General features: G+C 49.0%; 1 protein-coding gene and 1 long non-coding RNA gene across 2 annotated transcripts in view; one reads left to right on the forward strand and one right to left on the reverse strand.

Moving 5' to 3' along the window:
• Positions 1–26429, reverse strand: part of LOC138266025 (uncharacterized) — a 341072-nt gene that overhangs the window by 48269 nt on the left and 266374 nt on the right. The window contains exons 6-7 of the mRNA XM_069214333.1: positions 17288–17446; positions 1585–1913 (exon numbers count right to left, since the gene is read on the reverse strand). Of these exons, the coding sequence (XP_069070434.1) occupies positions 1585–1913; positions 17288–17446 (488 nt within the window). The remainder of the gene's footprint in view (positions 1–1584; positions 1914–17287; positions 17447–26429) is intronic.
• Positions 1–26429, forward strand: part of LOC138266026 (uncharacterized) — a 199164-nt gene that overhangs the window by 6723 nt on the left and 166012 nt on the right. The gene's annotated exons all lie outside the window — the stretch shown is intronic.

Consider the following 26429-nt stretch of genomic DNA (forward strand, 5'->3'; position numbering starts at 1 on the left):
GCTCCTTGGAAATATTTCCCTTTATGTTTACAAGAAGGAGTCCGTTTTACAAATATTGAGTGCTTGTCCCGCATTGATAGAACCCTGAAAAAGTTCCTTTTCTCAAGCTTTAACCGTCATCACATTACAGCTTGTATGCAAACTTTAATCCACAGCATGAATGGTAAGCATACACAGTTGAACTGTAAATATGTGAAATTGTGGACAGTGATACATGTATGTTGTCCTCAAAAAACTTCACATCCCCATCACTGTATTACCTTGTATATAAAGTATGTCAAAAGGAACAACTCTCTGAGTGTAAAGAAGTAATGATCAATTTACCATCATTTTTTGTAACATAATACATTTTGTATTTAGATATTTCCTTTTACATTCGCTTGTAATGGTTTTTATTAACCACATAATAAGTATAAGTATTAAGACTCTTACCTGTGAACATCAGTAGTGCAATCGGTGCAGCTGGACTACAGAAATGTTCACTAACCTGAAGGGTGGAGAGCTTTGATAGGTTTGCGTCTGACCTCCCTGATGGGGTTGCGGCTGTACTCTTAGGTCAAAGGGCACGCAGGTTGGGTTGTGGCTGAAGCATTAGTTGAAACGAATGATGCTTGACTTGGGTTTGGGAAGAGAGTGAAGGCTCAGCTACACATAGCTAGCAATATGGCTGCCACAGACCTTACCTGACAGGAACAGGTACCAGCCGGACCTGGACTGGAGGTTCATGATTGCTAATACCAGGGACATGGCTGTTTTTTTTTAGCATGTGTAGCGGATATTTTCCTGTTTAACCTGCTTGGCGTTTTTCTACCCCTTTGAGGTTATTTTATCTAAGTGCTTGCCAATCCTGTGCCCTTCTCTGCATCTCTAACATGGATTTCTGTATGTCCTCCTGCTTGCCTCGTGGCTCTACCAGTGTCAAATCAAAATGTAAGGGTTTTCATATAAGATAAACTTCCAAACAGTGAATCTGACTGGCACTCAGTTATTCAGGGGCTATCCTGAAAATATGGCATGCATCTGTCACTCATTAACCTGTGTTGGAGAGCACTGCATAAAATTGGCTTTTCATTTGGAGCAACATTGTGTAATTATAAACAAAATGTATTGTTCATTTACTTTGGCTGAGTCCGCAGAAAGGGGAATAGAGTCTGTTGTGTCATTCAACTTTTTCTTCTGCCTATGACAGCATACAGCATGGGGTAATGAGTCCTAGCCCTTCAGGCACTGGCAACTTCCATGGGAGTGACAGCAAGCTGCCCTTTAACAAGGAGCACGTTTACACACAGAGCCAGGGACTAATGTGGCAATGCATGCTTTTAGAGACATGTTTTTCTTTTCACCAACATTTTGCTTTTATATAGGTGAGGGCTAGGGAGATGCCCTAATAACAACGTTTTACAAAAACCATGACAAAAAAGCACAGACAAAGTCACAAAATGGCACCTAATGGCAAATCTAGTGGCTTTGCCAGTGCTTGTTGCAAAGAATCAGTTGTCTTATTCTAGTTGTACCCAGAAAAAGAATACTGTTTATGTTTCCCCCATTGTGCAGTGAAACACCTGCCTGCTGAAAGATACCCACCTCCAAAGTGAAGGGAGACTCCTTCCCGGCAGCCAAGTAGAGGTTTGTCCCTCTGATACTGAGAGTAACCGCCAGCTTATTCAATTGTTTCAAGGATTTCACCATTTGCAGGGCGGGCTGTGATGCGAAGGCCATGTCTAATGGCTCTGAGTCACTCAATGATTCCTGCAGCTTGGAGAGTGACTCTGGGTCACCTAGAAGCTTGTCGAAGGTGGAACGTGACCCAGCATCTTCTAGAATCTTCTCCAGGATGGATGGTGACTTTGAGTCAGCCACAAACTTCTCTGGGACGGGCCCGGTCGCTGAGTAGTAATGGATGTCAATGGTAGCTGTTGAGGAAGTGGTTACATAGAGTTACTACTGGGCAGCCTCCCAAAGGTCCTCTTCTATTTCAGCGGCGGCTGGTGATCTCTGAAACTGATGGGGCGCAAATAGGTGACTAGAGTGAACAAGCATTATTTCTGCAAGGAGGGCTTTGTTTTTTTCCCCAACAAACTTTGAATTAAAAAACACAAACGGACTCTTTTATCTTGTCTCCTTCTGCTTCCCTCTCTCTTGCGAAGTGTATTCCTCTCACACTCACTCCACCCTTTCTTCTCTTAGTCTCCCCCTTCCCATCTAAGTCTGCCTCTCGGTTTCTGTTCCTCACGGTCTGACCTATCTTTTATAAACTCTTGCTCTGTGTGCCATCTTGATTCTTTCTTACACCCTTTCTCCCATGCCTCTCTCTGGTTCCTTATTCTTTTCATTGCCCTCTTGCTTTCTATCACCATCTGCCTCTTATTTCCTCTGTTTCTTCCTGTCTTAAACTGCTACTTCCTGCTCTCTAGTTCGCTCTTCTGTCTCCCTCCCGACTCTCGCTCCCTTCCTCTCACCATCAGTGTCTCCCATTTTCTGTCTTTATTTCTTTTAATCTTCCAGTCTTGCTATTTCCCTCTCATTTCTTCTCATGCCCATTTTCTCTCATGCTTGTTTTTTCACTGTCACTCACACTCTCAACCGTAAGGCTTCAAGCACTTTAACTTGCTCCTGCTTTTTTACACTCACATTCTTGTTTACCCGCTCACATCATCTACCTCTCAATCATACCCTCCATTTTCCGATCTCTTAATTTACAATCCCTTACATCCTCATTTTCTCTTGTTCCTTATTTTCTATTTCCATTTATCACACTCCTCCCTCTCAACTATTCCTGTCAGTCTCATGTCCACTCCAAGACCTTCTTTCTCTCTATCCATTTCTGTCTTACAACTGTCTATGTCCATTCTTGCATCTGTAATGAGGAAACTTCCCCTTTATATAGATTTGCCCATCCTCCATGCCCTGTGGTTGGGGGCTAACTCATGGGTTGCTATTCCTAGCTGGGGAGATGAATATAAGGGAAGCACATTGCAGGGTTTTATTTTGGTGCACACTACTTTCGTTTGCCAGCAATATAAAGTAGAATGCAGCTAGGTTCATTAAAATGTATGTAGGCAATTCACCAGGGCCCTAAAAGGGGTGTTTTCTTTTATAGAACAGACAAACATTCCTCGCTAGCAAAATGTGTAATTTATGTATTCCCTCTATCACCTCCGTGAGTCCCCCCCTATTCGCTCACCAGGAATCCAGACTAAGGCCCTCATTACGACCCTGGCGGTTTGTAACCGCCAGGGCCGCGGGACGCGGTGGCACCGCCGACAGGCCGGCGGTGCCCCGCGGGGCATTCTGACCGCGGCGGCTTAGCCGCGGTCAGAGAAGGGAAACCGGCGGTCTCCCGCCGGTTTCCCGCTGCCCCCAAGGAATCCTCCAAGCCGGCGCAGCTTGCTGCGCCGGCTTGGGGATTCCGACTCCCCCTCCCGCCATCCAGTTCCTGGCGGTTCTCCCGCTGGGAACCGGATGGCGGGAGGGGGAGTCGCGGGGCCCCTGGGGGCCCCTGCAGTGCCCATGCCAATGGCATGGGCACTGCAGGGGCCCCCGTAAGAGGGCCCCGCTTGTATTTCACTGTCTGCATAGCAGACAGTGAAATACGCGACGGGTGCAGTAGCACCCGTCGCACCTTCCCACTCCGCCGGCTCGATTACGAGCCGGCTTCATGGTGGGAAGGTCGTTTTCCCCTGGGCTGGCGGGCGGCCTTTAGGCGGCCGCCCGCCAGCCCAGGGGAAAACTTGGAATGCCGGCCGCGGTCTTCAGACCGCGGTGCGGTATGGCCGCCCGCCAAAGTTGCGCGTCGTGAATACCGCACCGCGGTCGGAAGACCGCGGCGGGTATTCAGAGTTTTCCCCTGGGCTGGCGGGCGGCCGCCGAAAGGCCGCCCACCAGCCCAGGGGAAAACGACCTTCCCACCATGAAGCCGGCTCGTAATCGAGCCGGCGGAGTGGGAAGGTGCGACGGGTGCTACTGCACCCGTCGCGTATTTCACTGTCTGCTATGCAGACAGTGAAATACATTTTGGGGCCCTCTTACGGGGGCCCCTGCAGTGCCCATGCCATTGGCATGGGCACTGCAGGGGCCCCCAGGGGCCCCGCGATTCCCCCTCCCGCCATCCGGTTCCCGGCATGAGCATGGCATACGGAGTGCACCCCCTGCTTAAATGCTTCCACTTCATGCCATGATGAGCTCGGACAGGAGCCCTCGGACACCGCTGCATAGCAGGCATGCAGCAGCTTGATGCTGCAATCAATCAACCTGTCTGCACCCTGCTGTTATTGGTCTAATTCTCTGGCAGAAGACAAGACCAATGGCAACACTGGAATTGTCTCTTATTCCCTCCTGCCATCTCCATATGTCACAGGCAGGGGTAGTGTCAGATTCGCTAGTTCTGCCCTCATTTAGCTAAAAGATTGGAAAGGCTGTGGGTGGGACCATTGAAATCTTACCCCACCCAGCCTGTGACATAGGAAAAAAGGGCGAAATGACAGGCAGGTTGGACCCTTGACCCTCCTATGGACTCAGACCAGGCTTATTAGCCCTCTGCCCGGAGGGGTCCATGCGAATCAACTTCAAATGTGACAAAGAGTCACAGATCAATAAGCAAACAATACAGCAATGTTTTTTTAACAAGTCCAAAATGTATATGGAGTAATGAGGCTACCGCCTTGGTATCCAAAACACACTGTTGTCAGAAGGAATCTGACAGCCAGAGAAGAAAACCGGAGTAGGGTCTTAAAGTGCTGTGCTTTGGCAGTGCATGCACTTATGCCTTGCATTAGGGCTTGAAGGGTTAAACAAGTTTCATCCTTACAAAAAAAACCACACATGCGCAGTGGAGTCGATCAGATTGGCTACACTGGATAGTTACCATTAAACAGTAAAGACGCCCATTCAGTCTTCAGTCTTTTATCAGCCTCTGCACTTTTTAATGATAATGCAGGACTGAGAGAGAGTGGGCGAAGCCCTTTTGTCCTCATTAAGGAATCGCTGCTGCTCTATTTATGTTTTTTTGCTTTGACACAATAGAAAAGGCACATAGAGCATACCGCCTAAATATGCTGGCATAATAATCAAGGGGAACAAAGATGGCGTGAGGGAAGAGAAGTTAAAATGTTTTTTTTTTTTAAATAACTTGGGGGCACATGTATGCAGAAATTGGTTTGCAACTTCCTAATTGCAACTTTTTGCGACTCAATTAGGAAGTCGCAAACTGTGATGTACAACAATGTCTCAGACACTGTTTGCGATTCCCAGTGGGTCACAAATGGACCTGCCTCATCAATATTCATGAGGCAGGTCGCAATGTGCGACCCAGTGGGAATGGCCTGCACTCACAGGGATGGTGGCCTGCTGGGGTCAGCAGACCACCAAGTCTGTGATTGCTTTTTAAATAAAGCATTTTTTTAATGCAACCCCTTTTCCTTAAAGGAAAAAAGGATACATTTCAAAATGAAAAGGTTGTTTTTAAAGAGTAGGTAGTACCAGTGGGACCACTGCCTGATCTGGATAAATATTGGCTCCCACATTCACAAAGGGGAAAGGGTCAACTGGGGAGTCATTCCCATTTGCCAATGGGTTACTACCAATTTTAAATTGGCATTCCAGCCGTAAAACATTCATACATCCCCGTGTGACTTGCTGTTAGGAAGGGGTGCCCTTAACATGCTCCTTCCTAAAACTGACTCGCAAACCCTATTTTGTGATTCAGTAATAGGTTACCAACTCGCAAAACAGGGTTTATATATGTGAAAGGCTATTTAACAGTCACAAAAGGCCCAATTCGCCATTTGTGACCAATAAAAGCTTTTGTACATGTGATCCAAAATCTTTAGCCTCTTACAGAAGTAACATTTATTGTGTATTACCCTCAGAGGTTTTAAAAAGTTGCTCCATGAATATTGAGCCTGCAACTGCCATTATGTAGGTATTCCATGTTCACTCCCTACGGCTGTTCATGGCCATGCAGGTATTAAGAACTGGCAGCGTCATAGAAACCACATCTGAAAGTACCTTTATATCCCATCTGACCATATATGGTAGTGCTTTCTACATTGGCCACCAGCAACCTGTGCCTTCTAATTCGACTGCAAACAGACTTTTCGGCTGAATTGGGAATTACAGCAATAATTTCCCAATATTGTTTTCACATTTCCCTCTCCATGGATATTTCTTCAGCTTAAAGCTGGTGATAACGAAGATTACGGTAAAGTAATGTGTTGATTCCCCCATTTCAAATGCCCTGTGAAGACAACTCATAATATGGTATTCCTATATCCCGATATTACTGATACCTGTGGCATTGACAATTTTGGTTGCAGGAATACCAATGAAGTGTTCCTGACAAAACTGTAGTAGGAATGAGGCCCTAAGGCATGGGTACTCGCAAACATTTTCCCAGGGGCCAAAAAGTTTGGTCTGTGACATGCCTGGGGGCCGCCTTGATGTCAGGGCAGTGGTGGTCGGGTGGGGTGGCTAGGGGGAATGGTGGCAAGGTAGGTGTAGGGGAAGCAAAGGCTATACATCTAGTGGCTGAAATAAACAATGGGAAACCAGAAAACCTGGAATTAATCCAGGTTTACCCACTTTTCCAAATTGTGTGATCCTAGGCAATTGTTTAGTGTCACTTTACCCCATTTTCTGCATTATCACATTTAAGATGACCTTGAAATACATGACTCATGGTGTGCGCTGCACAAAACCTGCTTCTAATTTTGATTTAATAAACTATAATGTTGTTTATGTATGATAGGGACCCAGGCCACCCATAAAGTGCACATACCAAGTGACTTGCCTCTTTAATTTACTATTGGTGGTGTTCTCAGGGTAAGGGAAATAATTAATGTTTCCAAATTTATGTTTGAAAACTATCACTTTTAAATGAATACATCTCAATGCACTGATAAAATAAATTGTAGTAAGACAAAAAGGTTCTGCATGTTAACTAAATACACTTTTTTAATTTTGAAGCGACTATCTTCACTTATGCGGCAAGATGTCTTTAAAAATGAAGGCGTTTCTAAAGTTAAATGCAGGAGTCCCTAGGGAACTTCCTTTCTTTAACACCAATTAAGTTTGAAATAAATGATCGTGTGTGTATTTATTGTGTGTGTATTTAATATTTTTGTTAGTGCGGAGCCGAGCAAACAGCTGCCCAGTGCTCCTGTTGCCCCAGGGGCCGCATGTAAAGGTCAGAGGGGCAGCATGAGGCCCGCGGGCTGTACTTTGAGTATTCCTGCCCTAAGGGAACAAGTTACTCTGGCAAGTGAGGGTCAGGCTCTGGATCCCATGGGCACCTAGGTACCACGACTGATTTCCCAGGCAACACAGAACCCACCAATCGAGCAAGGGGAGTTGTGCTCTCAAACTGTGCTTGGAATATCACAGCTGAAAACGTACTGGGTTCCCAGGTGCTACCTCTTTGAACATTCCAGGATCTATGGTGTAAGCTTTCATCTGAACTCTACTTTTTGGGCCCTTCTAGCTATAGCCATGACGATCTCTACTGCCAGGGTGGGCCCATTTGCTGTCAAGCGCCTTAGCACTAGGTCATGTGAGACAACACTAGACATTCCTAGATTTTCAGCCAAGAGACTGTTACACTGAGGGAGTTGAGGCATTACCGTTGCCTGTTAAAAGAAATGTGCAGTAGTAAAGCTGCACCTTGCAAAGGAGGCATTTGGCAGCTTTAACAAACAGTGAAGCTGACAAGTTGTCTGATTTCACTTTGAGACCTTCAACCTGTCCTGCCTTTTCAGCCACCACCACTTTGTGAGATATAAAGGGTCACTATGAAAGGGTGAATAGAAATCACTAGTCTCAAAGTGAAAAGTATTTTTAGATAAATGCCAGCAAAGGCCAGAGGAGTCACCTGTGCAGGCCTGCCAACTCACATGGTTCCACTGTGTGTAAAACAGTATTGTCTTTCTTCACATATTCACTCAGTGAGTTGCCGATATCACACTGTGGCAGGCAAAGCGAGCTGGAAACCGCTACTCTTAGAGGTTTGTAGCTCATCTTGTGAATTTGTAAGCAGCTGATGTATATTAAGGGGTGTGAAAACCTTCCAGGACATCATGGCAGCCTCAGCAAGCTTCTGTTTTGTTTTTGTGTTCTTGTGTGAGGGAGTAGAGGTTAGTCAAGGCTGAGGGCACAGTGCCTCTCAGGTTGCTCTTGTCATAAAAGCCAGCTCCTCCAAGACTCTGACTCCATTTCAAACGATTTTTAGGTCGAAGCCTACCAGACAGCACAGCTGTCTGATTTGCTAATGACATACTGAGGTTATTCAGAAAGCTTCCCTGGGAATGCATTCTACCCATGGCTTACCATTCTCTTTTTGGTTTGTAACACATATTTTCATGCTTTCTATTTGCTGCCTTTATTTGTTTTAGGCTGTCCAGCTTGAGTTTGTCCTTCCTTTGCCGAACCTTATTTACCGCATCCTTCCAAGTGCTCCCTTTCTGTAAACCGGCCTTTAAATCTTGTTCTTATTTTGACATGTTTGATGTGCATTCAAAGACAGAGGTCAAATGTTAGGTTCTCTTGTTCGAGGGTGCTTGATGTTTACTTTGTTTCTCTGACTCCAAAGTGAGAGGATTTATGTGACAATTATGCTGGCTACTGGGGGTAATTCTGAAGTGTGTTGGAAACAAATATTTTATACCATTGAAACAAATCATTACATTAGGGGCCATATGTATCATTTTGGTATGTATTAATTCCATTTTGCACTTCGGTAACATGTTACTGAATCGCAATTTGGAATCGTGCATACATACCGATTCGGTATTAGTAAGGGGTGTGTTCAGGGCGTCCCTTCCCAATACCGAATCGCAACAATATGTAGGAATAGTTTGAGACCGAAAGGAGGTTGCAAAACATTTTCATTTAACCACCTACCTCAAGTAGGTGGTAACCCATTCGCAAACAGGAAGGGGTCCCAAAGGGACCCCTTTCCCTTTGATAATGGTAGCAAAAATGTTTTTTTAAAAGCAGGCAATGATCCCACGGACCACTACCTTCTCATAAAAAATTAAAAGAAAACTTTCCATTTTTCTTTTTTAAACATATCCCATTTTCTTTTAAGGAAAACGGGAGAATAAAAAAAAAAGATTGCTTTGTTTAAAAGCAATCACAGTGGTCTGCTGAGCCCAGCAGGCCACCACCCTTGTGATTTTAGCGTTTCCCAATGGGTCGCTAATTGCGACCTACCTCATGAATATTAATGAGGTAGGTTGATTTGCGACCTATTAGGAAATGCAAAATAAAATTCCATGAGTTTCAAACATTAGAATAGAAATTACCTAATTGTGATTCGCAGGGAATCACAATTAGGTAATCGAAATTTAAACAAATGATACATCTGGTCCTAGGTGGTGACATTTTCAAAAATTATAGTTTGTGTGCTGCATACTCTTATGAGTAAAACTGTATGTCTGTTCACATGTAATGGTCCTTTCAATTGAAGATGTGTTGCCTGTAATTGCAGCACATTAACAATCATTGAATACTTGAATTTACCCTACTCTACTCCACTCTGCACCACTCCACACCACTGCACTCTACTCTGTACCATTCACACTACCCCACTCCTCTCTACGCCACTCCACACTGCATCACTGCACTCTACTCTGCACCATTTCACTCTATGCCACTTGAGTATATGCCCCTCTACTCTGCATCACTCTCCGTCAATAAACTCTACCCTACTATACTATACATGACTGCACTCTTCACCACTGCACTCTATACCATTCCACTCAACTCCATTACACTCTATGCCACTCATGCCACTTTACTCTGCAACCCTGCAATCTATCCCGCTGCACTCTACTCTGTACCACTTCACTCTACGATAGTTCACTCTATGCCATCCAATCTATGCCACTCTAATTTATTCTGCACCACTGCATTCTACACCACTGCATTCTATGTCACTTCACTCTACCCTGCACCACTCCACTCTACCGTGCATCATTCCACTCTATGCCACTTCACTCTACTCTGAAACAATCTACTCTGTGCCACTCCACTCTACACCACTGCCATCTGTACTGCACCACCCCACTCTGTACCACTCTATTCTACTCTACACCACTCTACTCTAAGCCTCTGTAGTCTACTTTACCCACTCCATTCTATGCCAGTGCACTTTACACCACTTTTACTCAAAATAAATGCACTCAATGCACTGCCCTCTATGCCAGTCTACTCTGCACCACTGCATCCTACGCCACTATACTCAGCTCTGTAACACTCTACGCCAGTTTACTCTATACCATTGTTATATACACCACTGCACTCTATGCCATTCTGTTCTACTCTGCACCACTGTACTTTATGTGATTTTACTCTGCACCACTCTACTCCACTGCACTCTGTGCCAATGCACTCTACACACTAAAATATTCACCACTGTACTCTACAGCAGTATACTCTGCAACACAGCACTCTTTGCCACTGAACTCTACACCACTCTATGCCACTAAAGTTTATTCTGCACCACTCTCCTCCATGCCATTGTATGCCAATGCACTTTAAGCCTCTACACTATTCTACGCTGCATCACTCCACGCCACTGCACTGTACCCTGCACCACTTCCCTCTGCATAGCTCCACTCTACAACCCTGCACACTATGCCAATCCATGCTAAGCCACTCTAATTTATACCGCAGCACCGTACGGTACTGCACTCAAAAGCACTCTACTCTATGCCACTGTACTCTACACCTCTTCACTCTACTCTGAAACAATCGACTCTATGGCCCTGCACACTATGCCATTGCATTCCACTCTGCACTATTCCACTTTACACTACTCCTCTGTACACCACTGCAGTCTACGCTGATGACCTCTACACCACTTTACTCAAAGCCAATACATTCTACGCCACTGCACTGTATGCCACTACACACTACTCTGCAACATTCTAAAGTATGCCACTACATTTTGTGCCACTGCACTCTATGTCACTGCACCCTAAGCCACTGTACTCTCAGTCACTCTATTCCACTCTGCCCCACTGTACTCTTCACCACTGCTCTCTATGTCACTTTACTCTGCACCACTCTACGCCACTGCCCTCTAAGCCACTCTACACCACTGCACTCTATGACACTCTACACTGCAACACTGCCCTCCCCACTACTGAACTCTGTGCCACTCTACTCTGTGCCACTGAACTCTATGGCACTGCAATCTATGCCACTGCACCACTCTTCTCTATGCCACTCTACACCACTGCACCCTACATCACTCTAATCAACTGTGCACCACTGCACTCTATGCCACTGCCCTCTACACCACTTCACTCTACACCTCTGTACTCTACTCTGCACCGCTCTACTTATGCCAATGCACTCTTCTTTACTACACATCACTGCACTTCAGTCTAGGCCGCTTCACTATTCTCTGCACCACTACACTTGATTCTAATACTCTATGCCACTCCACTCTACCCTGCACCCCTCCACTCTACCCTGCACCTCTCCATTCTACAGTGCAGCACTTCACTCTACAGCACAACTCTGAAACAATCCACTTTACACCACTGCATTTTATGCCAGTCTACTCTACTCAATGTTGCACCACTCTTCATCACTCTGCGCCATTCTACTCTAAACCACTGCACTCTACCCAATGTACTGTACACCACCTTAATTAACACCAATGCACTCTATGTCATTGCACTCTATGCCAACTACTCTGCACCACTGCACTGTATGCCACTATATTCTACTCTGCAACACTCTACGCCACTGCACTTTACGCCACTGCATGCTATGGCACGCTACACCATTGTACTCTATCACTGCACTCTACGCCACTCTATTCTACTCTTCACCACTGTTCTGTATGCCACTGCTCTCCACAGCACTTACTCTGCAACACTCGATTCTATGCCAGTGCAGTCTATGCCAATTCATTCTACGGCAATGCACTCTACACCACTGCACTCTGTGCCACTCTACACCTTTACGCTCTACGTCACTACACTATCTGCCACTCTATTCTACTCTGCACCACTCTACTGTAGGCCACTGCTCTCTACAGCACTCTACTCTGCAACATTCTCCTTTATGCCACTACACTCTATGTCAATGCAGTCTACAACACTGCACTCCAAGACACTACTCTGTGTAATTGCACTCTCTGCCATTGAATTCTACGCTACTCTGCACCACACTCTGCACAACTCATCTCTATGCCAATGCGCTCTACGTCACTCTAATCTACTCTGCACCACTGCCTCCATGCCACTGCACTCTATGCAACTCTACACTACTCTACTTTATACCAATCTACTCTACACCTCTGATTTCTCTCCTGCACCACTCCACTTTACCATGTACCACTTCACCCTATTCTGAAATAATCTCCTGTAAGCCACAGTTCTCTAGGCGGCTAGTCTAGTCTAGGCGACTGCACTCTATGCCACTCCACTCCACTCTGCAGCACTCTACTGTATGCCAGTGCACACTACGCCACTACAGTAGATGCTCTGCCAACCCACTCTACTCTCCACCACTCTACTTTATGCCACTCTGCTGTACGCTACTGCACTCTAAGCCACTGCAATCTACGCTGCTCCATTGCACTCTGCTCTACTCTGTACCACTCTACTCCATGCCACTCTACTCTATGCCGCTGCACTCTATGCCACTCCACTGTACACCACTTTCCTCAAAACTAGTGCACTTTAAGCCATTGCACTCTATTCCAATCTACTGTGCACCACTGTACTTTACGCCACTTCACTCTAAACTACTGTTCTCCCTCTCACAACACTTCACTCTATGACGCTGTACTCCATTAAACTCTAGTCCAGCTCTACTCCACTCTATGGCACTACTCCACTCTACGATGCTCGACAAATCCTTCTACGCCACTCTGTGCCATTTTACTCCACTCTATTTTATGACACCCTACTCCACTCTACTACACTCCACTACTCTACTCTACACCACTCTAGTACTCCACTTTATGCCACTCCACTCCATGCCACTCTATGCCACTACACTCTGACACTCTACGCCACTCCACTCTATAACACTCAACTCCACTCTACGCCATCCCACCCTATTTCACTACTCCGCTCTATGCCACTCTACTCTGCAACAATCTACTCCACTCTACACCACTCTACACCACCCTGCGCAACACCCTCTATACCACCCGACTCTCCTCTATACCACTCCACAACACTCAATGCCACTCCACTCTACTACACTTGTGAGAAAGTAGCCTCTTTCTAGCATGATTACCCCTACGTTTGGCCTGTTTGTGAGTGTGTGTCAGTGTGTTTTTACTGTGTCACTGGGATCCTGCTAGCCAGGACCCCAGTGCTCATAGATAAATACCTATATGTCAGTGTGTTTTGTCTGTCTCACTGGGATCCTGCTAGCCAGGACCCCAGGGCTCATAGTTTGCAAATGTGTGTGTTGTCAGTAGTGCTTGACTGTGTCAGTGAGGCTTTGCTAACCAGAACCTCTGTGCTTATGCTCTATCTGCCTTTAAAGTTGTCACTATAGGCTAGTGACTTCATTTACCAATTTCAATTGGCACACTGGACCCCCCTTATAAGTCCATAGTATATGGTACCTAGGTACCCAGGGCATTAGGGTTCCAGGAGATCCTTATGGGCTGGAGCATTTATTTTGCCACCCATAAGGAGCTCAGACAAACCCTTCCACAGGCCTGCCATCACGGCCTGCGTGAAATAGTGCACACACTATTTCACAGCCATTTCCACTGCACTTAAGTAACTTATAAGTCACCTATATGTCTAACCTGCACTTTCTGAAGGTTAGGTGCAAAGGTACTAAGTGTGAGGGCACTAGCAAAGGTGTCCTCACATAGTTCAGGGCCATTCCCGGGACTTTGTGAGTGCGGGGACGCCAATACACGCGTGCACTACATATTGGTCAATACATATATGTAGCTTCACAATGGTAACTCCGAATATGGCCATGTAAGGCGTCTAAGATCATGGAATTGTCCCCCCATTCCAAATCTGGTATTGGGGAGCCAATTCCATGCATCCTGGGTTCTCCACTACAGACCCCCAGTACTGCCAAATCAGCTCTCTGAGGCTTGCACTGCAGCTAGAGCTGCTGCCACCTCACAGACAGGGTTCTGCCCTCCTGGGGTCTGAGCAGCTCAGTCCCAGGAAGGCAGAACAAAGCATTTCCTCTGGGAGCAGGGTGTTACACCCTCTCCCTTTGGAAATAGGTGTTACAGGCTGGGGAGGGGTAGCCTCCCCCAGCCTCTGGAAATGCGTTGAAGGGCATAGATGGTGCCCTCCTTGCATAAACCAGCCTACACCGGTTCAGAGACACCTTGTCCCCATGCTCTGGCAACTGGACAAAGGAAAGGGGAGTGACCACTCTCCTGTCCATAACCACCCTAGGGGTGGTACCCAGAGGTTCTCCAGTGTGTCCCAGACTTCAGCCATCTTGCTTTGCAAGGTGTGGGGGCACTCTGGAGAGCTCTGAGTGGCCTGTGCCAGCAGGTGACATCAGAGACCCCTCCTGATAGGTCCTTACCTGATAAGGTAGCCAATCCCCCTCTCAGGGCTATTTAGCGTCTCTCCTGTGGGTTCTCTTCAGATTCTACTTGCAGGTTTCCAGCAGGAATCCCCTGCAACTACTACTTCATCCTCTGACCTCGGATCAACCGCAGCCTGCTCCAGGAACTCCTATAACAGCAAAAAAGTATCCACAAGGGATACTTTTCTTCTGCAACCTCAGCTTCAGCCAGCAACTGCAACAGTTTCCATGGTGTGCACACTCTGAGGACTCCCTGTCTTCACCCTGCACCTGAAAGACCAAAGAAATCTCCAGTGGGGTGACAGAGTCACTCCCCTGCTCATGCAGGCACCTCCTAAGTCGACGACCGGTTGTCTTGGACTCCTCTTACAGCGATGAGCGTGCTCCTTGGAACACAGAGGGTGGACCCCATCAACACAGACTGTCCTGAGGTCCTGCTCTCGCAATTTAGAGGAGGTAAGACCTTGCCTTCCCCCAGAACGATAGTACCCCTGTGCGCTGCGTCTTCTTCACCTCCTGAGGCATCTGTGCACTATTTACAAAATTCCTTTGTGCACAGCCTGGCCCAGGTCTCCAGCACTCTATCCTGCAACGCTCAACTCACTGAGTTGTTCTCTGGTGGCGTGGGACCTTCCTGTGTAGCGCTGCACCAACCACATTTTGCACCTCCTTTGTCCCCATGTCCTGGGACTCCTGTGGATGCTATCTGGTGTCCTGAGGGCTCTCTGAAGTGCTGAAAGCCCTCAGGACACCAGATAGCATCCACAGGAGTCCCAGGACATGGGGACAAAGGAGGTGCAAAATGCGGTTTGTGCAGCGCTACACAGGAAGGTCCCACGCCACCGGAGAACAACTCAATGAGTTGAGCGTTGCACCTGTGCACAGCACTGTGTGAGACCTGGGGGCCTCACACAGAGTTGAGGCCCCCGGGTCTCCCCTGGGTCCAGATAGTGCCTAGTTGACGCAAAACACAACTTTGCCAGAACCAAGGCTTTTTGGAGAAATCCAGTGCCAAAACTCACCTGCATCCAACTTCACGACGTGGGACATCCTTTGCATCATGCAGGAACCCGCTGGCATCTTCCTAGGGTGCATTTCTGCAGTCTTTGTCCAACCGGGGCTCTCCTTTTGCACCCTCTTCTGGGTTGGCAGGGGTTCCTGTCCTTCCTGGAACTTCTTTCGACTTCTGGACTTGGTCTCCTTCTTTTGCAGGTCTTCAGGTCCAGAAATCCACTGTTTGTTGCTTGCAGACTCTGTTGGTTCTTGCAATAAACTCAATCATGAGGTGTAGTGTGTCCTAAGGAAACTTACAGTACTTTACTCCTGCTTTTCTGGGCTCTGGGGTGGGGTAATTTACTACCTTTACAGTATTCTTACTCTCCCAGCGATTCTAAACACACTACACTTGTCTAGGGGGGAATTTGTGATTCGCATTCCACTTTCTTAGTATATGGTTTGTGCTGCCCCTAGACCTATGTTCTCCCATTGCATTCTGTAGCATTTCCTATTGTTTGCACTATCCTATGTCTAATTACTTACCTATTTTGGTGTCTAGTGTATATATTGTGTATAATACTTACCTCCAGAAGGAGTATTGCCTCTAAGATCTTTTTGTACTGTGTCACCCAAATAAACTGCCTTTATTTTTGGTAACACTGAGTATTGTTGTTACTTGGTATACGTACTGTGTAACTAAAAGTGGTATTGCATGAGCTTTGCATATTTCCTAGTTCAGCCTAAGCTGCTCTGCTATAGCTACCACTGTGAGCCTAAGCTGCTAGAACACTACTACTTCACTAATAAAGGATAACTGTACCTGGTATAAGGTGTAAATACCCATGGTACCCACTACAAACCAGGCCAGCCTCCTACAGCACTCAACTCCATTCTGACACTCTACTTCACTCTACAACACTCACCTCTACGCCACTCTACTCCAAGCCCTTCCACCCTACGACACACTACTCCCTCCACCACTCTCTACGCCACTCCATAACATCACACTCTACTCCACAACACTCTCCTTTAAGCCACTACCTTTTAGCCATGCTGAACATCTGCCAAACGGGTGTACAACATGGCTAAAACATATTGCCAAAGCCAACAGCTCTTGCATAGGCGAGTCTTATTGGCATTGCCAATGTTTTAGGGTCGAGCCTGCGTCGCATGGGCTCGCACATGCGTATCGCTAGCGAGACGCTTTAGGTATTACAAAAGGGCTCAGAGCCCCATCGACGTCACGTCAGTGTCTTTCATTGGTATGTTGGCTTGCCTGTTAGAATCAGCTTCTTTTGATTAGTGGAAGGCACACATACGTCATGCCTTTTTCCGGTGGTTAGCCCTCCTCGAGCGCAGCGACCAAGTACAGAAAACATGCAAGGCTCGCTGTTTCCCGTTAGGTTTGTGGACTACTTTTTCTCTATTTTCGCAGTGCGATCTCGCTGGGCAGAAGTCGAGCGCTTTGCATGCTATGACCTTGTTACACAGTTAATTGCACTTTTGCTAGTTACGTTCATAATTGCACTTTTGCCAATAGGTATTATTACGTGTAAACTGTAGCAGCGCGATTGCGCTGTTTTTTTCTTTTAATGCAAGAAAAATCCGTTTGGGAGTTTACAACTGGGAATAGCTGTAACTCCGACAAATGCGAGACCCTAGTGCATTGCAAATGCTTGTTTTTTATGTTAGCAGGTCTGCCTGTAGCTGTGATATTGGACCACTTGGCAAAGCTGCAAGGGCCTCTTACCTTTGTTGTTGGACGAAATCGGTTTGGCCATGAGTTTAAGACCTTTCACGTACAACTCTTTTTTCTCCTTGTCGGTCACTCTGGCGCTATAATGACCAAAATGCTTGAATTTCAGTTCCTCTGCCGCAGTCGCCCCGCCGCTGTTAGCCATTACGCTGTCTGGAAAAGAAAGCAACTGTTGAGGTGAGGGAAGGATGCATTGCACAGAAAAGAAAGACAGAGTATGAAAATGCTCCTTCCAGACTCATGTTCATTATGGAAATAATTCCAACAAGACCCGAAAAAATAGCTTTACAGAAGGTGCGAACCTACTAATACAAAGAATACCTGATTTAACAAGGGTGTTATCTGTAAATGAGCCAAAAGAAATGCGTGATTTACAATTACCGCCTCTTGCTGGGCATCTATCAATGCCGCTAAAAGGAGCTATCACATAGGAGGTAACTCCACAGGTTTCGCATTCTGCCCCACAAAGTTGCACCGGTAACACCACCAAAAGTGGTTTTGTTATTCGACAGAGAATCGCTAAACCTCCACTATGCCGGCTAGATTGACCTCTGTGGACCACAAATATGGAAACACCAGAAACTGGTGATAAAATTATTATTTAGGCCTAGGCCCTCATTGAATGGCCGTGTCGGAGATGCGATAAGTAGCGCACTTTTTAAAATCGGGAGGTTTTGGAATTTAAAAGGTGCAACAGTTATCACCTCTTTCAAGTTTTGGCCCTGAAGATGGAACCTAACCTGCAGATTGTGGTTGTTTGCTCACCAAAATCTACAAGTGTCGGTATTTGGTGGTCATTTTTACTCTGGTAAAATTCCCTCATGTTGCACCTGCCAAAATTTACCTGGAGAAAATTGCGGGGGATGTGGTAATTAGCAAAAAAAAAAAAAAAAAACTCTCTCTTTAAAAAAAAGAAGTTAAGGAGGACCATCGTTTCCTTAACATGTTGTTTAACACGTACCAGCATGTCAGGGAGTCTAGATACGTGAGAGCTGATCTTGATCTACAGTGGGCCACATATCAGTGCCCGCTTGTACATGTGGAAATTCAGCTTGCGGAAACAGATAGTGAGTGATTTTCCACCAGAGTTTTCGCTCCACCAATCCATTCTTTGGGCAGCGAATTCAGACATTTCGGTGTTTTACCACCCCCTCCCTCCGCCTTCTTGGCAAAGAACTTCACTTCCTGGCAATCGTGGGCAGATCTAGGGCCACTAAAACCCAAAATCAGGCCATGATTGTAGTTTTTTCACCAGTCACTTTTAATGTTGTATTATATTGGTCTTAACATGAGAAGGTCATGTTCTGGGCATTAAGGCCCTCATTACAACATTGGCAGTAAAAGCCACTTACCGTTGTGCAGAAGACCGCCAACACACTGCCGCGGCCGCAGAACTCCACCACAGCTATTATGACCCACAGCACGGAATCCGCAAAAATTGAGACACCCACACAAGTCTGCCACACCAAAGGTCAGTGATAAACTGGCGAAAACAAAACCTCCACCGTCACGCCAACAGAGATACGCCCACACTATCACGACACACGAATCCACACAGCGGTCTTTCAACCGTGGTATTCCATTGCCTGTACACACCGCTGCGCTCAAAATACACACACATATACAAAACACTACTACATTGGACAATTCGAAACACACACCTGATACACATACACACACCACTCCCACAAACCCAATACAATATAAACACACACCTGCATCACCCACAAACCCCTAGGACCAAAAATCCCGAACGAAGGCCAGAGAGAGACACTACAAACAACTACCAAGCATCCACAGGCACACAATACCATCACCCACAGAACTTCCACGCACCTCACACAACACACCACTAAATATTACCCCACCTATCACTACACACACCACCCCACACATCACCCACACCACCGAATGGCACGGCAAAGACACCCCAGGTTCTCTGAGGAGGAGCTCAGGGTCATGATGGAGGAAATCGTCCGGGTAGAGCCACAGCTATTCGGATCACAGGTGCAGCACACCTCCATAGCTAGGAAAATGGAGCTATTGCGCAGAATCATGGACAGGGTCAACACAGTGGGACAGCACCCAAGAAATCGGGATGACATCAGGAAGAGGTGGAACGACCTACGGGGGAAGGTGCGTTCCGTTGTCTCAAGACACCACCTTGCGGTTCAGCGGACTGGCGTCAGACCCCCACCTCCTCCCCCACAACTAACAACATGGGAGGAGCAGGTCTTGGCGATTCTGCATCCTGAGGGCCTCACGGGACTAGATGGAGGAATGGACTCTGGTAAGTCAAATCTTAACTATTACATCCCCCACCCTACCTGCATGCCATCACATACCCCCACCCTCACCCCCATCACTCCTACTCCTCACAAATGTTCCACTATCACAACCCACACATCCCAACACCAAGCCCTGCATGCAACAACAAAGCATGGACACCCATCACCAAAGCAGGCCCACTGCACATACCCATACACCCCACTAAACCATCATCACACAAGGTCCTACACTGGAATGCAAGCACCGGGGTACATGGACACCCACCCATTCCACACCATGTTACACACAGATGTAATAAACATCCTTTTATACCCCTGCAGGACCCCTACCCAACATCACCGGACAGGAGGGTCCACACATGTCCACACCACCAACAGAAGAGGCCCACAGTGATGACAGCAGCTCTGTCAAACTGGATCTAGATGACCAGCCCGGCCCATCGGGGACCTCTGGACAGTCAGTTCCCCTGACATAGTCACAGGCCACCACAGAACTTCCCCCCTCTGGAAACACCAGCACAGCACCCACCCAGCGGGCCCATACCTCTGTCCCCAGGACATGTCAAGCAGCAGTGTGTCCACCACTACAGGGAACCCAGGCTAACCCACCACCCCAACAACAACAGGGACCTAAGGGCAGTGGTAGTGGGCACACGGTCCAGGGGAAGGAGGCCCAGGAACACAGGGGAACTGGGAGGGCTGCTGTGCGACAAGGGGAGGACAGGCCCAGGGAACCCACTCTCCACGATTCCCTCTCCTCCATCATGGGAGCCTACCACCACTCCCAGGAGATGATGGCAACGGTACTGGACAAGTTTCAGGAGACCCAGCGCCTGCAGGAGGAACAGTATTTGGGCTTCAGGGAGGAACTCAGAGCCATCAATTCCACCCTGGGCACCTTCGTAGGGGTGCTAAAGGAAGTACTCAACACCAGGAGGGACACTGTGGCACAACAAGGGGCCCCTGACACTAGCATGGACAATGAACTACCCACCACCTCCGCCGGCGCTAGTGGACGGGAGGCACCAACACAGGACCACCACACCAGCACCCCACCCCCTGCAGAGGGAGAACCACCCCGCAAACGGTCCCTGAGATCCAGGACATAGACAGAGAATGATGCCAAGACCCCAGCCAAGAAATAAGACCACCCTGAATGTCATCCTTCTGTCCCACTTTGTCACCCTGTTCATCCTTAAACTGCCCCAGCTCCACTTCCTATGCCCATTTGGGCAATGCACCTGTGAGACTAATAGACTGGACTCTGCCATGGAAATTCCTCCACCAACACCCCTCGCCATTTTACAATCCCCACCAATATTGACCACTTAAATAAACACCCTTGAAGCAAGCACAAAACAATCTGGAGTCAGTCTGTGATTTCAAAATAGTATATTAGCAATTACTGTGGCAAAATGCTCTTTCAATTGTAATGTCAAGATACCTATGTCACACAGCTCTAGTCCATGAGGAATCAAAGCAGATGTCACACAGTGGGACCCACATCTGTGAAATCATAAGGGAAAGTGATAACTCAGTGACCATACACTGGGTGAAAACGACAGACAGTAGAGAGGTAGTAGTGTTAAAGTACATGTAGTAGGCAGGTTTGTATTCTTACCTGTGTCTCACTGGAAATATTGCAGGATCACCGAGTTCCTGTTGTCCATGTCCTCTTCTTCTGCTTCCTCGTCTTCACTGTCCACAGGCTCCACAGCTGCAATAACACTGCCATCTGGACCATCCTCCTGCAGAAAAGGCACCTGTCGTCGCAAAGCTAAGTTGTGAAGCATACAGCAGGCTACGATGATCTGGCACACCTTCTTTGGTGAGTAGAATAGGGATCAACCTGTCCTATGGAAGCACCTGAACCTGGCCTTCAGGAGGCCAAAGGTCCGCTCTATCATCCGCCGTGTTCGCCCATGGGCCTCATTGTAGCGTTCCTCTGCCCTTATCCTGGGATTCCTCACTGGGGTCAGTAGCCATGACAGGTTGGGGTAACCAGAGTCACCTGCAAATGGTGAGGGACAACTGTTAGACACACACTAACCTGGAGTGATATCCTCAGACCCAGACAACCATTCCCACTGACTTCCTTCCAGGTGATCACCTAATAGCCACACACGGTGCCTCTGGAGTTGACCCATCACATAAGGTAAGCTGCTATTCCACAGGATGTAGGCTCATGCACTGAGCCAGGGAACTTGGCATTCACATGGGAGATGTACTGGTCTGCCAAACACACCATCTGCACATTCATTGAATGATAACTCTTCTGGTTTCTGCACACCTGTTCACTCCTGCGGAGGGGGGGACCAAAGCCACATGTGTCCCATCAATGGCACCTATGATGTTGGGGATATGTCCCAGGGCATAGCAATCTCCTTTCACTGTAGGCAAATCCTCCACCTGAGGGAAAACAATGTAGCTCCGCATGTGTTTCAGCAGGGCAGACAACACTCTGGACAACACATTGGAAAACATAGGCTGGGACATCCCTGACGCTATGGCCACTGTTGTTTGAAATGACCCACTTGCAAGGAAATGGAGTACTGACAGCACCTGCACTTGAGGGGGGATTCCTGTGGGATGGCGGATAGCTGACATCAGGTCTGGCTCCAACTGGGCACACAGTTCCTGGATTGTGGCACGGTCAAGCCTGTAGGTGATGATCACATGTCTTTCCTCCATTGTCGACAGGTCCACCAGCGGTCTGTACACCGGAGGATGCCGCCATCTCCTCACATGTCCCAGCAGACGGTGCCTATGAAGGGCAACAGCGAGCACAGAGTCAAACAACTCAGAGGTACGTAAACACAGCTTACACAGAAAACGAATCATAATCCGATATTTGGCATGAATGTGTGTTGAGGCTAGGCCTAGGTATTTGTGACACAGTTGAAAATTAAGCCATGTGGGCCCCTGAAATGGCAGCTGCCTGACCTGTAAAGTGGGACAATGGGATGTGAGGTAACTGCGCTGGCGTTGTACACCGTCGCCGTAGGCGGATCAAGACCGCAGCGCAATGCTGCATTGGTTAACATTGGACCATATGGGTCCCAGGAGCCAATGACGATGTACACCAGCGGTGACGGTACGCACCGCCGCAGACGTGACCGCCATTTTCTATCTGTTCAATCACTCAATACCTGATCTTCGACAGGAGAGGACCTACTCTGCAAGTGCTGCTGTGACCTCGGTCTGGAAGAGACAATGGCTTGTGCGACTGGGGAAAGGGCCCCTGCCTTCACATCGGAGGAGTTGGAGAAACTCATGGATGGGGTCCTTCCCCAGTACACACTACTCTACGGTCCTCCAGACAAACAGGTAAATACACTGGGAGCATGCTGTATGGGCTATGCCTATGTGGAGTGGATGAAAGATTGGGGGTGAGATTGAGGCGTGCATGAAACGACGGTGAGTGCATGTGCATCATGGCAAGGGTAGGTATGGGGGCCAATGACTGTGAGGGTGCATTTGGTAATAACTTTTCTTTTCCCCCTGTACAATTCATGTAGGTCAGCGCCCACCAGAAAAAAGATATTTGGCGTGCCATCGCCAAGGACGTCTGGACCCTGGGGGTCTACCACTGACGGAGCACCCACTGCCGTAAAAGATGGGAGGACATTCGCTGCTGGAGCAAGAAGACGGCAGAGGCCCAGCTGGGGATGGCCTCCCAATGTGGGAGGGGTGCCCCATCGCACCATGACCCCCTGATGTTCAGGATCCTGGTGGTGGTCGCGTACCCGGAGTTGGATGGGCGCTTGGGGGCATCACAGCAGTCACAAGGGGGTGAGTACACTCTCATTCTGCTGATTTTGCGCACAGTGGAGGTGTCTGGGTGGGGGAGGTGGGCTGTGGGTTTCCCTAGGCCAGGGGGAGTATAGGAGACAAGGTCCCCTTGCGCTGGCAGAGCCTGTGGCACCCCACCCCACCTGTGTACAGTACCAAATACACCTAGTCAGGCTCCTGTGAAATCTATGTGTGCAGATGTCGTCCATAGCCTTGTAGGCCATGTCCCAGGGATTGAACAGGGGAGGCCAAGTGCGCGGCGTAGTGCAGGGGGCTTCTGTGTCTGTCGTGTCTGCCAACGGTAGCGGTAATGCATGCACTCAACATGTCTTTCTTCTGTCGCCCCCCCCCTTTTTGTGGTCTCCCTGTTCTTGTGTGCATTAGCATGATCAAGCGGAGGATCAGTGGCAACGGAGCAGGAGAGAGCTGCATCCCACATGGCCCTGGAGGGCGAGACTACGGAGTCGGAGTACACCAGTGGGACGGAGGGCGAGGGGAGCTCCACGGCGGGGACAGGAGCTGACACCAGTGACATGGACTCGTCCTCTGATGGGAGCTCCCTTGTGGTGGCGGCAACATCTGTGACCCCGCATCTACAGGTACAGCCGCCACCCCCCTACCGGCACTGCCCTCCCAGCAGCCCCTCAGCCTTTGCCCCGTGCCCGCTCACCCCGGAGGGTGGGCATCACCTTTGCCCCAGGCACCTCAGGCCCTGCCCCAGTCACCCCAGCTGCCCTCAGTGAGGAGGCCATTGACCTCCTCAAGTTCCTCACTGTTGGGCAGTCTACCATTTTGAATGTCATCCAGGGTGTAGAAAGGCAGTTGCAACAAACAAATGCATTCCTGGAGGACATTCATTCTGGTCAGACGGCCCTTCAGCAAGCTTTTCAGACTCTGGCCTCAGCACTGATGGCAGCCATTGTCCCTGTGTCTAGCCTCCCCCTCCAACTTCCTCCACCCAGACCCAATCCCCTGTACCTCAGCCTACCCCAAGCACACCTTCAGACCAGCATGCACACACGTCAACACACAAGGGAAGCTCAGGCAAACATAAGCACCACACATCCCACAGGCACTCACGCAAGCATCACACACATGCAGACACACCAACATCCACTGGCTCCACTGTGTCCCCCTCCTCCTCGTCTCCCTCCCAGTCTCGTCTCCACTCACACCTGCATGCACTACATCTACAGCCACTACTGCCATCACCAGAACACACGCCACCACACCCCGCTCATGGGCACTCACCACCCCCACTGCCATTCACACTTCCCCTGTGTCCTCTCCCAGTGTGTTTGTGACGCCACCTCCCAAGATACACAAACGCAGGCACACACCCACCCAACAGTCATCCACCTCAAGACAGCCTCCAGCGCATGCACCTTCACCCAAAGTCACCAAATGAACACCTCCTACAACCACAACCTCTTCCTCCACTCCCAAACCCCCTCCAGCTACCCGTCCCAGTGTTTCCCAAAAACTTTTCCTGTCCAACCTTGACCTCTTTCCCACACCTCCCCAACCCCTCGGCATCCTAGGGCCCGACTCTCCAGGTCCCAAACTAGCACCTCAGCCACAACATCTCCGGGACCAGTGGTGCCTGTAGTTACCGGAATCAGGTGCCACCAGGTCAGCCAGTGTGGAACGGAGCCACAGCACGGACAGTCCCCCACCTGTGAAGCATCTAAAGTTGGCCAGTGCCCGGCGGGAGAGGGGGAGGACTCCAGCCACCAAAGCCGCTCCCAGAGGTACAGGTGGGAGTGTGGAGTCAGCTGTGACACCTTCCAAGGTGGGGAAGGGCCACAAGAAAGTCAGCAGGTCTGGGAAGAGCAGCACGGTGGAGAAGACCGCCATCATCCCAGCTGGCCAGGAGCCCACCGCCAGCACTTGCCCTGCTGCCCAAGAGCCCACCGCCATCATCCCTGCTGCCCAGGAGGCCACCGCCCGCACCTGCCCTGCTGCCCAAGAGCCCACCGCCATCATCCCTGCTGCCCAGGAGGCCACCGCCAGCACCGGCCCTGCTGCCCAAGAGCCCACCGCCAGCACCTGCCCTGCTGCCCAAGAGGCCACCGCTAGCACCTGCCCTGCTGCCAAAGAGGCCACCGCCAGCACCTGCCCTGCTGCCCAAGAGGCCACCGCCAGCACCTGCCCCGCTGGGCCAGAGAGGACCGCCAGCACCAGCCCCGCTGTGCCAGAGATGACCGCCAGCACCAGCCCCGCTGGGCCAGACAGGACCGCCAGCAACTGAATCACTGCAAAGGACACCACCGCCACAAGCACAGCTGAACAGGGCACCGCCGCCACAAGCACCGCTGAACAGCCGCCACTAGCACCGCTGAACAGGGCACTGCCGCCACAAGCACCTCTGGCCCATGAGCGCCAAGGGCACTGACACTACTGAGTCCATCACGAGCAGGATGAAGCATCGTGGGCACCATGCCCCCTCCAGAACCAGTGGAGAGATGCATCCACTACCTCAGTCCTTAGCAGGATGAAGCACTCTGGGCACCATGCCCCCTCCAGAACCAGTGGAGACTGTCATCCACTTGTACCACCCTCCACCCACTGTAGAGACTTGTGAGACTGTGGATTTGCACTCCCCAGGATGGAACAGGGGCAACCCACCCACTGTAGAGACTTGTGAGACTGTGGCTTTGCACTCCCCAGGATGGAACAGTGGGCATGTGGCCCTCTCGTGGATTTGGCATCGTGCACTCAACCGGCTGAGGTGCCCCCCTTTCCCTCCCCCTGAGGTGCCTGTTTTCTTGCTATCTGATGCCCCTGCAGTGTTCTCTCCGTCATGGTCGGGGATCTTGTGTGGGCCTCGCCCATACCGTGTGGCCCAGTGTTCCACTGACTTCATTGGAGCACTACCTGGACTACTAAGCTTGGTGTATATTTTGTTTATAGTGTATATATATATTTTTTTGCGTACGTGATTTTAATATATTACAATGGTTACCCTCATTTTCTTTTGTCTTTGCATTCTTCCGGGGGGGTTGGGGGGTTGAACTATAAAGTATCATGCTGTATTAGTGTGTGTGTTGTCGTGG

Source organism: Pleurodeles waltl, chromosome 11, assembly GCF_031143425.1.
Source record: "Pleurodeles waltl isolate 20211129_DDA chromosome 11, aPleWal1.hap1.20221129, whole genome shotgun sequence".
NCBI lineage: Eukaryota > Metazoa > Chordata > Amphibia > Caudata > Salamandridae > Pleurodeles > Pleurodeles waltl.